A 15495-nucleotide genomic window follows, 5' to 3' on the forward strand; every position below is an offset into this window, starting at 1 on the left:
TTAGTTTTGTCCAAAAGATGAGAATGTCAGGGAAAAGGCATACTCCTGCTTTCCACATACATCCATAAAGAGGTGCTGATTAAGCATATGTCTGTGTTTGCACCCTCAAACAGAACAGCCAGAGACCTTCATGTACAGAATACTTGCCTTGCCCTCTATCCTAAGCAGTTGTTTTTGTATTGCCAGCAACACAGCCAGCTGCATGAGATTATGATGAAACAATGCTTCAAAGCACAGCTATTCCTGCAAGGCCACATTCAACACCCACCAAGAGAGAGGGAGAGGGTCTTGAGATCCATCCATCCCTTCAGGAATCCTTGAATGAACCTATCAGCCCCTGGGGCAATTCACAAACTAATTTTGTCTTTTCAACAGTCTTACTGATTGTAGAGGACTAGTTTCATGCATTGACAGAAGTGGGGGAAAAAAGAAAAAGGAAAAACATTCAGAGATTCAGTGTATCTTTCCATGCTAATCAAGATCCACAAACTCATCAAGGATAAAAAGGAAGTTTGTTACAGACAAAGAAATAGGATAGTTTTAGTATCATTCTAAAACTGATGTGCCATTATATTACACTTTTTTGGTGGGGAGACGGTAATATTTTTCTCTTATCTTTTTTCCTCATAATTTCATTGATTTTACAGGTACTGGTGACCCAAAATATTTGCCTTAGAAAAAATATCACATCAATTGACCTGCTATGGCAGCATTTCACTTATATTAACTGCTGAGCCATTTACCACCTACTGCAATGTTATTTTCTAAATTTTAGTATCCTGATAGTTCTACAGGTACAGTGGCATAAAAAGTTTTACAGCAAACACAGACCTAGAAAAACATAGTGCTGCAGAGATTTTTAGTAGAAATGTTAATCCTGATATGACTGTAGAATAAATGGGAATACAGAGGGGGGGAAGGAAATAACAAAAAGGAATTACAAAAGGCTTATATAAGTGGATATATTAATGAAAATTACATTAATCAGCCTTAAAGGCCCTCCACACACAACTTCATAGCATACGCCAGTTATAAAAACAAGCTAAAAAAGAAGCTAAAGGAGGGATAGTATACTGCAGATAAACCAAAGATCAACAGAAAGGTAAAGAACAGGGATGAATGACCCAGGTAAGGAAACAAGAGATAGTGAGTACATCCTAAGGACTCAGAGAAGGGACATAGGATGGAAAGATAAAAGATCATAATCACTGTCAGCTCCTTGAAAGGCAAATCCTAAATCAATACATGGTCACCAACCTAAGAAGAAGGAGCAATTTCTGATGAGTCAGAAATTGTAGTCAGTGTTTTTATAAATATAAATAAATAAATATGGTACAGGTGTACCATAACAAAATTGAAAGAGATTAAAAAATCAAGTTATATTTATAGATTACAATCTTTTCACTGTTTCTATCAGAGTGACTAATGGCTCATGTGTCTACACTCACTCACATTCATGATATTCATCATTATTTTCTTGTCTCTTTTAAAACAGCATGTAGTACCTAAGAAGTATAAAGATATTTTATGCTGGTTTACAGATTACATATAAATCATATAACTTGATACAAAACCTCTCAGTTGAATTTTGTTGTCCTGAACATCTTCTATGTTACTGCACTGTATTAATAAGATTACATTTTAAAGAGCTATTGGAATATCTCTGGACAGCTCTCCTATTAATTTTCAAACCTATAATCTTAAGGTAAGTTTACAGCAAAAGATCAAAGTTCTTATATTATAATTGTTTTAAAATTTTAGTTTGAAACGTGGTAGATGGGTGGTTGGAAGAAAAGAAAGGAACATAATGCACAGTCAGTCCTGGGGTTTGCTTATGGCTTGGCAGTTGTTACAGTTTCAAAGCAACTCACACTGCCTAATCTTTCAGGTTTTTTTGCTCTATCCCTCTTTGCAGAGAGTCTGAACTCCCAGGTGGTAACATCCCTATTCACTGAATTAACTAATTTCCAACTTTTCCAACTCCATTCCAGGGCATATCAGTGCTTTCAAATAGCTGTTACAGAGAACAGATGTGGATTTAAAACACCACTTTCATATTTCTAGTACCGCAAAAAGAAAAAAAGGATTAAGATAACAGATGATAACCTTAACTTTTGCACTTCTTTACAAGTTTGTAGATTCCTTTTCAGCTGGCTCACCATGCCATACAGTTCCAGAGCAGACAGACTGCACTTGCCTGTTGCTCTCAAATAGCATTTCCAGTGTACAAATCAGTCTCTCAAAAGATACTTTGTGCTGTTAGTCTGCACTTCATAAGGCTGTTTGATTCCTGTCTCCAGTGGTAGATTTTCAGCAGTACATTTACATTTCAAATCAGGAAGTGAATACAAGCTATTTTCTGACCCTTTTCATTTGCATTTCCTCTGACAGGAATTACCCACTGGAACAAGGACACCCCACTGAACCCATTGTCTTGCCATGCTCTAACGAACCAGCGGCAGTAACACTTTTTTTTCCCCCCAATACCTGATTAGAAGTAAAAACTCCATTCCACAGACAAGTTGTGCAAGTATAACTGCCCAAACCCAAGATTAGATCAGAGATTTTCCTATCTCTGGAACTGTTGTAGTGCATCTGTTGTCCAGCACCTTTAAAAGACACAAAATAAAACACTTTTTTTTCTTTTTTTCAGGTAAGCAAAACAAGAAAGGTATAATTCTTCAATTTTTTCTTCTTCTAAATACTTCAAAACATAAGAACAGCCATGCTGAACTTGATCAAAGAGCCCATCTATCTTTGCATCTCATCTCTGACGACAGTCAGAAAAAGAGCTGCCTTCAAAGGTGTTCAAGACAGAAAAAGCCTATATTATTCTTCCTTCTCCTTTGACCACATATTTCCCCAGCCTCCAACTATTTTTTATCTCAATTAATTTTGTAGCCTAGAATTCCATTTAGTGCAAAATATAAACCAAGTCTAGTGTTTCATCACACTGATGTTTTGTCATACTTGACTTCATCCTCAATCTCAGAGGACGGAATACTTTCTCAGTCTCAAATCTAACAACCAGCAAAACAAAAAAAAGTCATTCACTAGTGGTGTTTCTGAATATTCTCAACAGCAATTTTCATGTAATGACAGAGGATTTTCATTGCAAGAATTAACAGATTTATTTAGCATTAACTTGACATAAAATTAGCTGTTTCCATCTGAAAATAAAATCTGAAGCAGTTATACTTTTCAATAGTTGATCAAAATAAATACAAAAATTAAGGAATACTCAGGATTTAATCACCTCCTTGGCACAGCTGACAGTAATTGTAACCATAACATAAATAATTTGTATACACAGGCATATAAAGCACTGATGAGACTGACTATAAAAGTATTTTGGTTGCACTTCATTAAAAGGCAAGTTCAGACTGAAGCATGTTTCAGCCTAGTCAAGATCATTTTATATTTGGACATCAGAAGCATATTCTGTGGTCCACTGCTCTGCAATAAACAGATGTTTGAATACACTCTATGCTATGGATAACATTAAATTTGCCTCCTGGGATTTACAGGACATTGGTTCTTAATGAGCAAATTTAATACAGTGGCAAAATACAGAATGTGTGAGATAACACACAGAAAATAATGCACAAGTCTATTTTTATCCATGCATCTATAACTATACTTAATATTTACTACAGACTAAAACTATACCAAAAAGCAAATATTACACTGTGTGCCTCATTCTTATGCATTGTAGACCACTATCTATTTATAAAGGAAAAAATATATGTTGGCTATTCTAAAATTGTTATTTTCTTCAGAGAAAAAAAAAAGTAAATTAAGCATGGAATCCACTTTATTGCCATGAAGTTACAAAAATAAATAGTTATAAATATATATAATACAAATAATATAAATAAATATAAATAATATAAATATAGTTATAAATAGTCCTCTTTCAGCAGGCATAGATAAGAACAAGGTTCTCATCTGCTAAAACTATGTTTTGTAAGAAAGTAAGTAACATTCACAGCCCACCTAAGTCACTGGCAAGAGACAGCAGAGTCCTGCCTTGTTTGAGGCAAGATAACTTCATTTAAATGTGGCAGACTGAAAACTTTTGAAAACATATACAAACATATGAGCATGATTATAGCAAACAGATGAAAGATAATTCATAATAGTTGAGGATGGAAATATTCTTTTTGTAGACATACTAACTGAGTTTGTAAATAACAAAACCTTTACTTAGATAAAATAGCAGTTCTGAGAGCTGTGTGCCTGTTCCTTGCTACTCCTCTTGCCAATGTAGATGTCTGTCTGTGCACAAGCTATCTCCTGGCTCTCTCCTAAGTATTCAGTACAAAATTGTTTTAACTATTTGCATGGAACAAGGCAACTGAAAATCAGATACGGACCATTCCACTCACCCACTCTCTTTGTCACCTCAAGGCTGGCTGCATTTTAGAGCCACAAAGAATTTGCAGCTTGTTTACAGACTAAAGAATACATATTAAAATGCTGTTAACTGATTTTCTGACTAAGGGTAAACTATTACAGTAATTTCACGATTATAAGATGCACCTGATTATAAGCCACACTTCCAGGTGTCGGCAACTTTTCGTTCTTTGTCCATAAAAGCCGCACCCGATTATAAGCTGCACGTCGGGGTGTCTGCAACTGTCTTGGGTTATAATACAGAGTGTGATAAAAGGTGTCTATTCTATCACCACCTGTTGAGGGTGGGGGCAGTGATCCTTATCCATTGAAACCAGGCGGGGCATTGTTCTTTATCTTTTCACAACCCATCCTTCCTCCAGCGAGTCATTTTCTGCTAATGGCCCATTGAGCCCAACTGTGTGACTGATAAAATTACTGCATCCCATTGGGAGTTGCTCCAGCCAGGGGGAAGAGCCCAACATTTCTTACCAAGATAAAAACAGAGGTTTTGGGACACTAAGGGAGCCCCTTTCTCTACTGGACTCCAGAAGAAAACCAGATTTCTCCACATCCCCACTGGACCTCCGGAGGGAAACTGCACCTTCTACAGGAGCACTGCTCCAACTGAATCACATCTGTCACTGCAGGAGGATGCAGCCACCATTTAATGGGACTGCTACCAATACCCTGCCTGATGGGGTATCATGTTGTACTCTGACTCTGTCAGGGTTTGGAGTTTGTTTCTTTGTAGTACTGTATTTCTATTTTAATTTCCCTAGTAAAGAACTGTTATTCCTAATTCTCATATCTTTGCCTTTGATTTCAAAATTATAATAATTTGGAGGGAGGGAGTTTACATTCTCCATTTCAAAGAGAAGCTCCTGCCTTTCTCAGCAGACACCTGTCCTCCAAACTAAAACAGCAACTTTTTGTTTTTTGTCCATATATAAGCTGCACCTGATTATAAGCCGCACTTTGGGTTCGGACCAAATTTTTAGTCAAAATGGTGTGGCTTATAATCGTGAAATTACTGTACTTCAAGCTGATGGTTAAATCTGCCGTTCTGAACTGCTTTTAGTTAACCTTCTAACTCTTTTATGAGATTTTGGTTCAACCAGAATTGTCACATTGAATGGGACCTTTTACTTTCATCTGAGGAGAAATCCCAGTCATGGGTAATTTCTGACTTGTTAACAAATCTCCAGAGTATTCAAAAAGCTGCTAACACTTCAAGATATTAAGCAGAACCAAAGATAAAATTATACATAAAATAATTAATTACACATACCAGAATGGAATATCATTTATACGGAACTGCTATATGGAATGACTGGCTCCACCCTTCATCTGTCCTGTTTCTTGTTTCTGTATTTTCAGGTCAGCATATCCCATATCGCTTGTATTGGGAAAAGCTACATCTCTTAATTCTAATGGATCTCCCATACCCTTAATAAATATTCCATTCCTGGAGCTATCCTTCAGTCATGTGTATAAATTAATCTCCTATATTTGCAGCTGCTGATTATCCTGGGAATGCCTCTAACTAAGGACTTTGTTCTGCCTCCTATTACCCTGAGGTAACACAGTATCTCTGTACTCTAAGGTTCACCTACAGCTCTTGTTAGTTCTTTGAATTTGCTATAGATTTATTTTTCAAATACCTCATATAGCTTTTTGATAAAGAAACAATAAAGCAATAAGAAACAAAACAAAACAAACCAACAACCGAAAACCCACCAAGAAAACTACCAACCAGCCAACCAACCAACCAACCCACCCACAACAGAAAATTGTTACAACAGTAATTGTGACTGCTGCAAAAAGAGTTTTGTTCTTGGGTACATTTAGAGAGTAATCCATAATTACATACATTTTGATGACTTGCTACAATTGAGCTATGACAAGTTTAAATGGAGAGGACTAGAAACGTAATGTATTCTGTAAAGTTCCGTTTTAAGCTGCAACTAAAAACTCAGCCAACGTGTATGGTCAAGCACACTAATGTGAAGAGATGGTTTTTGAATCCTGGCATAGAACCTAGAGATAATACGATACCATTTGAGAAACCTATTTTCAAATTTTCTGCATTAAAGTAAGGGATCAAATAACAGGCCCTAAAGGGCAAGATGTCCACCTAGCAAATAACAGAAATGGAAAACATACAAAGTGTAGCACATCCTGCATATATTTAAATAATGCAAAAAGACATTAGAAAATTAATACATTCTGAGGCTTAGCATATATAACTTTGATATATCACTGAAAATTACTAGCAAATGTTTAAGATCACTGAAAAACTTATTTCTGGTAAAACAGACTAATTTTTAACTCTGTCCTGCACAGAGACTAGTTGGAGAATTTCCTTTGAAGAAGCTCTGCCAGTATTTTTAGCAAATTCTTCATTTATTTCAGCAAAAACTGACACAGCATGAAGCATCACTTCCTAGTAAACAACAATACAGGACTATCTATCCATAATTGACAGTAAAATTCAGTCATCCATACTGAATTGTGATGACCATAAGTGCCATTAAAAACTTGGCAATTTGTGTAGCTTCTAACCATGTTTAATTGAAACATTAGAACAGTAAAATGCATTCCCTTAGAATTGAACAACACATCTATTATATATTTAAGCCCATTCTCTCAAAACATGCTTTTAAAATACATTTTATCTGTGAAAGAGTTAAACAGTTAGGTACCAGAGGCTCATTTGTACACTTGCACTACAAAATTTAAATCAATTTGCATAATCAAGTCCTACAAAGTGTTTGCCACCAAGATGAATTATGTCTTTTCTTTTAGTTTACCCTTGAGCTACTGTGAGGAGTAAAATAAACACAGTAGTTCTAGACAAAATTTAGAGTTCTCACTATTCCAATGAATTAGGAATGACCATAAATACAGCTTACAAATTCATGTTTCTGCATAGCAATGGTTTTTTTAAAATTTATTTAGTGTAAATATGTACCCTAAATGTAAAAACACTTGCATTGTTCATATGAAGATTGTCTTGTAGCCAGCATTTAAATAGCTGTGCCATGCCTAGCCCTAATCTCTTCTCACAGTAATTAGTACCAGGCATTCCAGGAAAAAAGTGAGAAATCTCAGATGAATCCCATTTGATTATTACTGTAGATATTTTCATTACTTTGTGCTATTTGAAACGTCAATAATTTCTTAGTTTTATTTCAGTACTGATTGTTCAAATGTTTTGATATATGTCTCCCAAAAATATGCATCCTGTTAAAGTTACATAGTCCATCCTAAGTTTTGGTAATAAATAAAAGAAATGAAAGCTTAAGTTAGCATTGTTATGCTTATCACCAACAGTTCATATATTCTAACCAAACATTTTTTGAGAGAGATTAAACTCATGAAATTTTTGGCCCCTTCTTGAACACACAGATTATACAAATAACCTACCCTGTGTCCCCTTTTTTCACCAGATAATTTTATTCTTCAACTCCTATTTTTCCAGATATCTTTAAGCAAGATAAGCACTTTACCTTTTACTTTCCTGTAGTGTTGACACAGAGAGCAGAAATATTCCTAATGAAAATGAGTACTACCCACTACAGTAAAAAACATGCAAAATGTCACCTCTTTCTCAAGGAACCACCACGGACACTAGGAAATTATTCTTATTGTTACTGGCTGTGAGACAGGGTGATTACTCATGAACCAAGAGGAAGAGAGCTAAATTTATCAGCTCCTCAGTTCATGAATGGAAAAAAAAAAAAAAAGAATCTTCAAGAAAGACAAAAAACAAGGCAAAAAAAATATTGTCAAGAAAAAAATTAAAACAGGTTTTCTGACAAGGGAAGTTTCATAAACTGAAATCAAATTCAGTAAAGTAAAAAGTGCAGTGAGAACAGAAACCTTGACATTCTATTTCAAGAAATACATTGCAGAAGATCAATTTTTTTCTTATAAACTGACGATAAAACAGTAAAACAAATACATCAGCTGGAAAAAATCTGTAAGAGAGTAAGGTTCAAAATATCAGAGAAAGCTTTTCCAACCTTCTGAAATGAATACTTTACTGAAAGCATTAACAATTCTGTATTAATTTTGTTATTGCATTTTTCATTTCTCTATTAACAGTAGGGAAAAATGAATTTTTGCAGTTTATAATTTGTTATTTAATACCCAGTAAATCATAAAAACGCAAAGAGGAAAGGGCTTCTAATTGGGAAATACAGTAAGCTGATTTTTTAAAGGGAAAAAATTTCTAAAACTTTACTGGTAACATAAGTTTAGGAGGAAGTTTTTAGTTACTGAGTCACATGAACCATGTCTAAACTGCAGGCTGTATTCACTAGATGAAAGATCACATGCTACTCCAAGTTAATCACAGAGACAGAATTAGCAATATTTTTTAGAAGGTAATCCATTGCATTTTTTGTAATTAATATAAAAAATCTCAAGCAAGAAATCCAGCATCAACTATATCAAAACATTTTGTCAGTAGACTTTTATGTACCAATGTCCAACAGAACTATGGAGTGAAATTCAAACCTAGAAGAATAAATCAAGCTGAATATTTCACTGCAAAATTAAAATTATTTACTACTGTGTTGGAAAAGCCTAAACAGAAACATGTATGTGCAGGAAACGCCATACTCTCTGCAAGCACCAATCCTCCTCAATACACACACACATTAGTGTACATGCATGCTAAGTGCCAAAATCCATTGACTTGTACTGTGATTTCAAGAACAGACAAACCTAACATCACCCAGCCCTAAATCAAAAGAAGACAGTATTCTCCTCATCCTGCAACCCTTTGCCTTCACCTTTTTATCTTGAACATCCCATACCAACTGTGGCGGAGCATTTGTAGAGCTGCCCAAAATGTGAATTGATCTGCTTTACGATGTTCTAAGAAAACAAACAAAACCAACAAAGAACACAAAATAAACAGAACAAAACATTCCAAATGGCTGCCAGTTAACCAGTTCAGTATAATTTACTGGGTGGGTTTCATGTGCAGTGAGCCAAGGAGGATGGATGCCTCTTGCAACTGCAATGCTGAATGTCTGTGAAACTGCAGCATTATGTGTAACAAACCAGAGAGCTGACTCTTCTGGAAAGTACTGATCTACTGCACAAGTATGGCATGGCAGTGTATCATGTGCTAGCAGTTCCTGCTTCACTCACCATTTTCTACATAAATATACAAAGTTCTTGAAACAGTGAAAAAAATTATTCTGAATAAATTTATTTGAAGGCAAGTGGATAAATTTTAGGGGATTTTAACTGAAAAAAAGGCATTGTAGATAGTTTAAAAAAAAAAACCCAAACCATTATACCCATATTTATACACAAAATTACTAGCACCAGTGCAAAGTAAGGAAGTTGGTTTTACTGATGTTGTAAATATATAACATAAAAAGTTGTATGGATCCCTTGCAGATAAAGCGAGAAAACTGAAGGCTATGTAGTTTTCTCCACCCTCAACACATGAAAGATGGGAAATAGAAAAAGAGTGAAGCATTTACTATGAATTCTCTCATTGAAATTAAAATTCTGGTCCACCTTGGAACCATGTTTAGGACACAAAGATTCACTAAATATTAGAAATACATATTTTTCCCATTATTCAACAGTCCTTACATTTGATATAATTCCCATTCCTTTGTGCTTCACGTTCTGAAGTAACATTCCTTTTGTTGCTTTTGAGCTCTATTGATACAAATGAAAATGGTTTGATTTAGTAACCACAGATATTCTCTCTTCAACTTGTCTGGTCATTTTGGATTACAGCTGCATAAACAGGAACAGTTACAGAAAATTCAAACAATCCCTCTTGAAGCAAAGCTGTCAGAATACATTTAAGTTAGTTGCTTTGGCAGTACTCTAATACAAGTAGAAGGTTCAACATCCTCTCTCAAAGACGAATTCAATTACATAGTACATGACTTTTCAACAAAAGAATAATGATGTTTGGCACGGGCATTTTTTGAGAGAAGGACTAGGACACTTTAGTTGAGTTCAGAAAGCCATTTTCAGCTGTTAACGTGTAAGCATCCATTTCCTGTCTAGCCTCTACTGATAGTTCTAGCTAGACCTTTTCTGTACATCACAGAACTTTAAACAACCAACATGCTAGATACCCCCAAATGGGCTCTTAAACATAACCATCAATCTCCCAATAGAATTCTAATCTTTAATTACAGAACAAAACCAGGTTTTGTTTAAACTACAAATTATTGCCATCAGAGAATAGACTTTTTCAAAAAGAAAAATTTTTGCAGCTTTGTATTCTAATATATTCCAGCACCAGTAGTAACTGTGAGATAAAATTCTTAAAACAAAGATACTTAATGATTTCATTAAAGTTAGTCTAGGAATTTTCTTTGATGTAAAAGATGGACTACTACCAGAAAAGTCTGATTTTTCTAACTTTAATTAGTTCTCTTGACTCTCATTGTCACTGTCACAGTATAACAGCCACTTCAGTGAATTCATCTGAATGATTAAATCAACTCACCATGGAAATTAGAGAAGCCTAGAGACCAGTTCTGGAAGCAACATGCATAACAATTTTATTTTAGCAGCAGATACAATTAACAATATTGCAGGAACAAGTATTCAGATGTAAAGAAACAAACCCATGCAATTATAGAAGCTGACATTTGTCTAATAGTGAAGCATATGACCATATCAAAAAAACCAAATCACACATATTTGAGGAAGGCTTTACACGAAGGTAGGCCACTTCTACCTATTTGTTGCACTCTACTTTGCCTAAGTAGGCTTTTTTATAATTAGTCTTCAAAAAAACTACCTGCATTTCTTCCCTACATTCTTGCATCATTAATTGAATTATCACCTTAAACTTGTGTCACATTAAAATGATGTTGTCATTGTAAAAGTATGAAATGACTGTAATGTATCTTGTAGTATCTTTGTCATATATTCAGTTCAGAAGGCTCCTGCATCATTTCATGAAAGCCCATGCTTGCTTTCTCATGCAGAATTTATGTTCAAAAAATATCTTTCAAGATATCTTGCTCTATTAATATATCTACTACTTAAAAGAAAATAATAAAACTGTTTTGCTAACTCCTAGCCTTATTTTTGCTAACTCTCTCCTATTTCAGACTGATGAAACTATTTTTAGGCTTTTCACCCAATAATCTTACCTGCACAAATATGAAAGTTTACTATTGACGATATTCAAAGTGCTGTGTCAATTCCCAAGAAGGCTGTAGGAAGTTTCTCTTAAAGTTAATAGAAGACTGTAAAAAGTTTAAATAGCTGACAATCAGGGTCAAAAATAATGCAGATATCAATGTTTATAGCATTCTGACACAGACAAGCCAACAGCCAAACTATTTAACTAATAAGGAAGTGAAAAAATTATCTTTTAAAGTGTTGAGTTCATATAAACTTCCAGGGGCTAGTCTGCATATATCCCAGCACTCCAGGGACACCAGTGTCTCCCACACTGGTTCTTCTCACCCTCCATGATTCCCAGTAACAGGAACAACAACATACCACATGCAGACCTGGACAATAAAAGGAAGATAGGTGAGCTCTGAAGAATATCTTGAATATCATCAACAGCTGGAAAAGGTCATTAATTACAGTGATTTTAATTCCACAGAAATATAAGTTTCTATGAAACGAAGGTCACAGTAATATCACCAAATCAACTAGGAAAACACCCTTGAGATCAAGTCCAACCTATGACCAAACACCATGGTGTCAACTACTCTGTGGCATTGAGTGCTCTGTCCAGTCTTCCCTTAAACACCTCCAGGAATGGTGACTACACCACCTCCCTACACAGCCTACTCCAATGTCCAATCACCCCTTCCATGAAAAATGCCTTCCTAATGTCCAAGCTAAACCTCCCCTGGCACAGCTTGAGACTACGTCCTCTTGTCCTGTCACTGGTTGCCTGAGAGAAGAGACCAAGTCACACCTGGTTAAAGCCTCCTTTCAGGCAGTTGTAGAGAGTGATAGGATATCTCTTGAACCTCCTCTCCTCCAGGATAAGCAACCCTTGTAGGACTTGTGTTCCAAGCCCCTCCCCAGCCTTGTTGCCCTTCTCTGGATACAATCTCAATATCCTTCCTAAACTGAGGGGCCAGAACTGGACACAGCACTCAAGGTGTGGTCTCACCAGTACTGAGTAGAGGGGAAGAATGACCTCCCTGTTCCTGCTGGCCACACTATTCCTGATACAGGCCAGGGGCCATTGGCCTTCTTGGCCACCAGGCCACACTGATGGCTTATGTTCAGCTGGCTGTTGACCAGCACCCCCAGGTCCCTTTCTGCCTGGGCACTGTCCAGCCACTGTCCCAAGCCTGTAGCTCTGCAGGGGGTTGTTCTGGCCAAAATGTAGCAGGATCCACCACTTTGAGAAATAATAGTCAGCATCCTCCCACACACTAGAACAGTTAGAGCTGGAGATTGCTTTATCGTTGTCCAGCCTTCAACCTGCAAATGATGGCAGAAACATAATGGGCTTTCTGCTCAAGTTTTGGACTAAGCACATAGGTCCCACCCTTTTCCTAATAAAATAACTAACTCTGCAGACCTCAGAGGAAGACACAACTGAAAACATTTTCCTTAGCAGATTCCTGTGAAAGGGTTCTTAAAAAGAAAGATGGCAGACAGAACACATAGTAGCTGACTCAGGAGTTTGCTGTAATAGCTCAATATGGAAAAATCCAATAAGGGCATAAAGTTGGAAGCTAAAGCATAGAAGCAAGAAATTTGTATCTTCCATATATTACTAAAAATCTAAGTTGTTGCAAATTAATTAAATCATTTTTCTAGACATTCATGATGTTTTATAAAATTGAGATTGCTATTCCCTTCCTCTATGTGTAATTCTGTGTGGGGTCCCCTAAAGTTTGTATCTTCCAATGAAGGTTCAGAGACTAAAAAGTCTGAGCAAGACAAAGACCGTATCCCTAAGCCCCTCTTAAATGAGGCATAAGATACAGATACTTATAAACTCTTGCAAAAAAAAGGGAGGAGGAAACTCACAAAGTCAAGCATCACCTTTCAAAATATCAAAATGCTTGGAAGATGCAGTCTGATAATCACAGAATAATCCTGAGTTGGAAGGGACTCACAAGGATCATCAAAGTTCAAGTCCTGGCCCTGCACAGGACAGCCTCAACAATCACACCATGTACCTGAGGGTACTGTCCAAAAGCTTCTTGAGTCCTGTCAGGCTGGTGCTGTGACCACTTCCCTGGGGAGCCTGCTCCAGTGTCCAACCACCCTCTGGGTGAAGAACCTTTTCCTGATATCTAAACTAAACCTCCCCTGACACTATATAAATAAATGAGCTAGAGAAATAGAGATCTTAGGCAAAAAAGCACATGAAATTGAGAGGTGAGTGAAAAGGCTTTATAAATTTAAACTCAAGAAACAAGATTACAAACCATGAAAACAAAACACAAAAATAGCTGTAGACAAGTTTCAAGACTCTAAATAAGTCAAAGACTGAAAGAAAATGGATGTCACCTGCAGAGTATTCTGTTCTTTATGCTGGTTTTTTTTTTCTGAAACTGCCTGACAAAATGAAGCAGGAAACAGTGAAAGCATGCAGGATGTCTGACCCTAAATACACACAGTGGGACCAACATAAGAAAATAGTAGTGAAACACAAAAGAAGACAGTATGCTAAGTAAAGCATAGTGAAAAGTATGACAGGTCTTATCTGCTCAAATTCAAAGCCCATGCTAGATGTGTTACTGAAAAATTTTCTTAGTGTGGGACACTGCAATCAAAAATTACTTAATATTCTATGAAATAGTTTGAGGTGTCCTATACCTGATGAGTAAAGGATAAGCTAAGAATTTCCAGCGCATAAACTTTTATTAGTCTATTTTTGCATTTCTCATTCAAGTAAGATTTTTGAGAAGTATATGTATATAACAAATTTAGAGAGTCATATATACTTTCCTCCTATCTGTTTAACATTCCTTTGTATAAAGCCAAGGCATAGCCTTATGAACTAATTACCAAGTCTTCTCTACATACACCTTAGAAATCATTACAGTAAGCAATGAAAACCTTAACAGAAACTCCACATTTGGCTTACTCACAATATATTGCTAAGAAACAGTATATGTAATGGGAAGGGTTTAGTCATTGCCTTTTACTATCAATACAGGATCTATTGTCATACAGCACCATTACTTTCTTTTTCCACGCTTTTTACTGTGCTTTTTCACCTTCCAGTTTTACTGTCCATCTGCTTCTCCTTTCCCTTGCATAACTTCCCATCTTACTCATTTGCAGTAACACAAGGCAGAAACCTATCTTCTTATGGGCCTCTACAAAAGACATTAAGCCATTCCTGCAGGCAAAAGAAATCAATATTGCAGTAGAAGCAGAATGCTCAAACTACAAATATGAACGAACACAGAAATATTGACAGAAAATAGGAGTCAGCACAACAGTGAACCTCTGCAGCCTTGTTTCATTTTCCTTATTTTTATTATTCTATTATTTCGATTTATTTGGTTTATAAAATCTACAGATACAGTGAACTGACTATTAATGCTGCAAAATTATTAATGGATCAACTTTTACAGAAATGCATGTATTCTATCATTTCTTGATCTTCTAAGCTGTTACATAAGGAAGTAAAATATCAATATCTCGAAAAGGAAAATGGAGGGATGGGCAAAAAGGGCACAATATAAAAAAAACAACCCTGGGAGTGTTCAAGGTCATGTTGAATAGGGTGTTGAGCAATCTGGTCTAGTGGAAGGTGGTCCTGCCTATTGCAATACAGTTGGAATTAGGTAATCTTTTAAGTCCCCTCCAGCCTGAAACTTTCTATGATTCCAGAATGACAACATAAGCTTGAAATAAAGCAAGTAAAAAATCATCTCACTCCACTCCTTTTCCTCCCTTATCTGTCTTATATATGTTCCACAGATTGAACAGACCTGACCCATTGCATGAAATTCAAACTAATCTATCAACAAAACAAACTGAAGATTGTTTTTCTGCAATGGAAATTTTTAACCCAATCAGCTAGTTAATCAGCTGTTAACCCAATCAGCTAGTATTAAGCAGACTAAATACTTAATCATTAAAAGGTAACACAAAACC

At 36.0% G+C, this 15495-nt stretch overlaps 1 protein-coding gene across 5 annotated transcripts in view; it reads right to left on the reverse strand.

Moving 5' to 3' along the window:
• IMMP2L (inner mitochondrial membrane peptidase subunit 2) overlaps positions 1-15495 on the reverse strand; it is a 431600-nt gene that overhangs the window by 365850 nt on the left and 50255 nt on the right. The window contains exon 3 of one of the 5 annotated variants that reach the window (XM_033057718.2): positions 11047-11915. The exons of 3 other annotated variants lie outside the window; for them this stretch is intronic. In XM_033057718.2, coding sequence (XP_032913609.1) covers positions 11807-11915 — 109 coding nt within the window. In that variant the 3' untranslated portion in view covers positions 11047-11806. Of the gene's footprint in view, positions 1-11046; positions 11916-14662; positions 14732-15495 lie in introns of those variants that run through there. One more of the 5 variants, XR_004417687.1, reaches the window with a different exon arrangement.

Source organism: Catharus ustulatus, chromosome 4 (assembly GCF_009819885.2).
Source record: "Catharus ustulatus isolate bCatUst1 chromosome 4, bCatUst1.pri.v2, whole genome shotgun sequence".
NCBI lineage: Eukaryota > Metazoa > Chordata > Aves > Passeriformes > Turdidae > Catharus > Catharus ustulatus.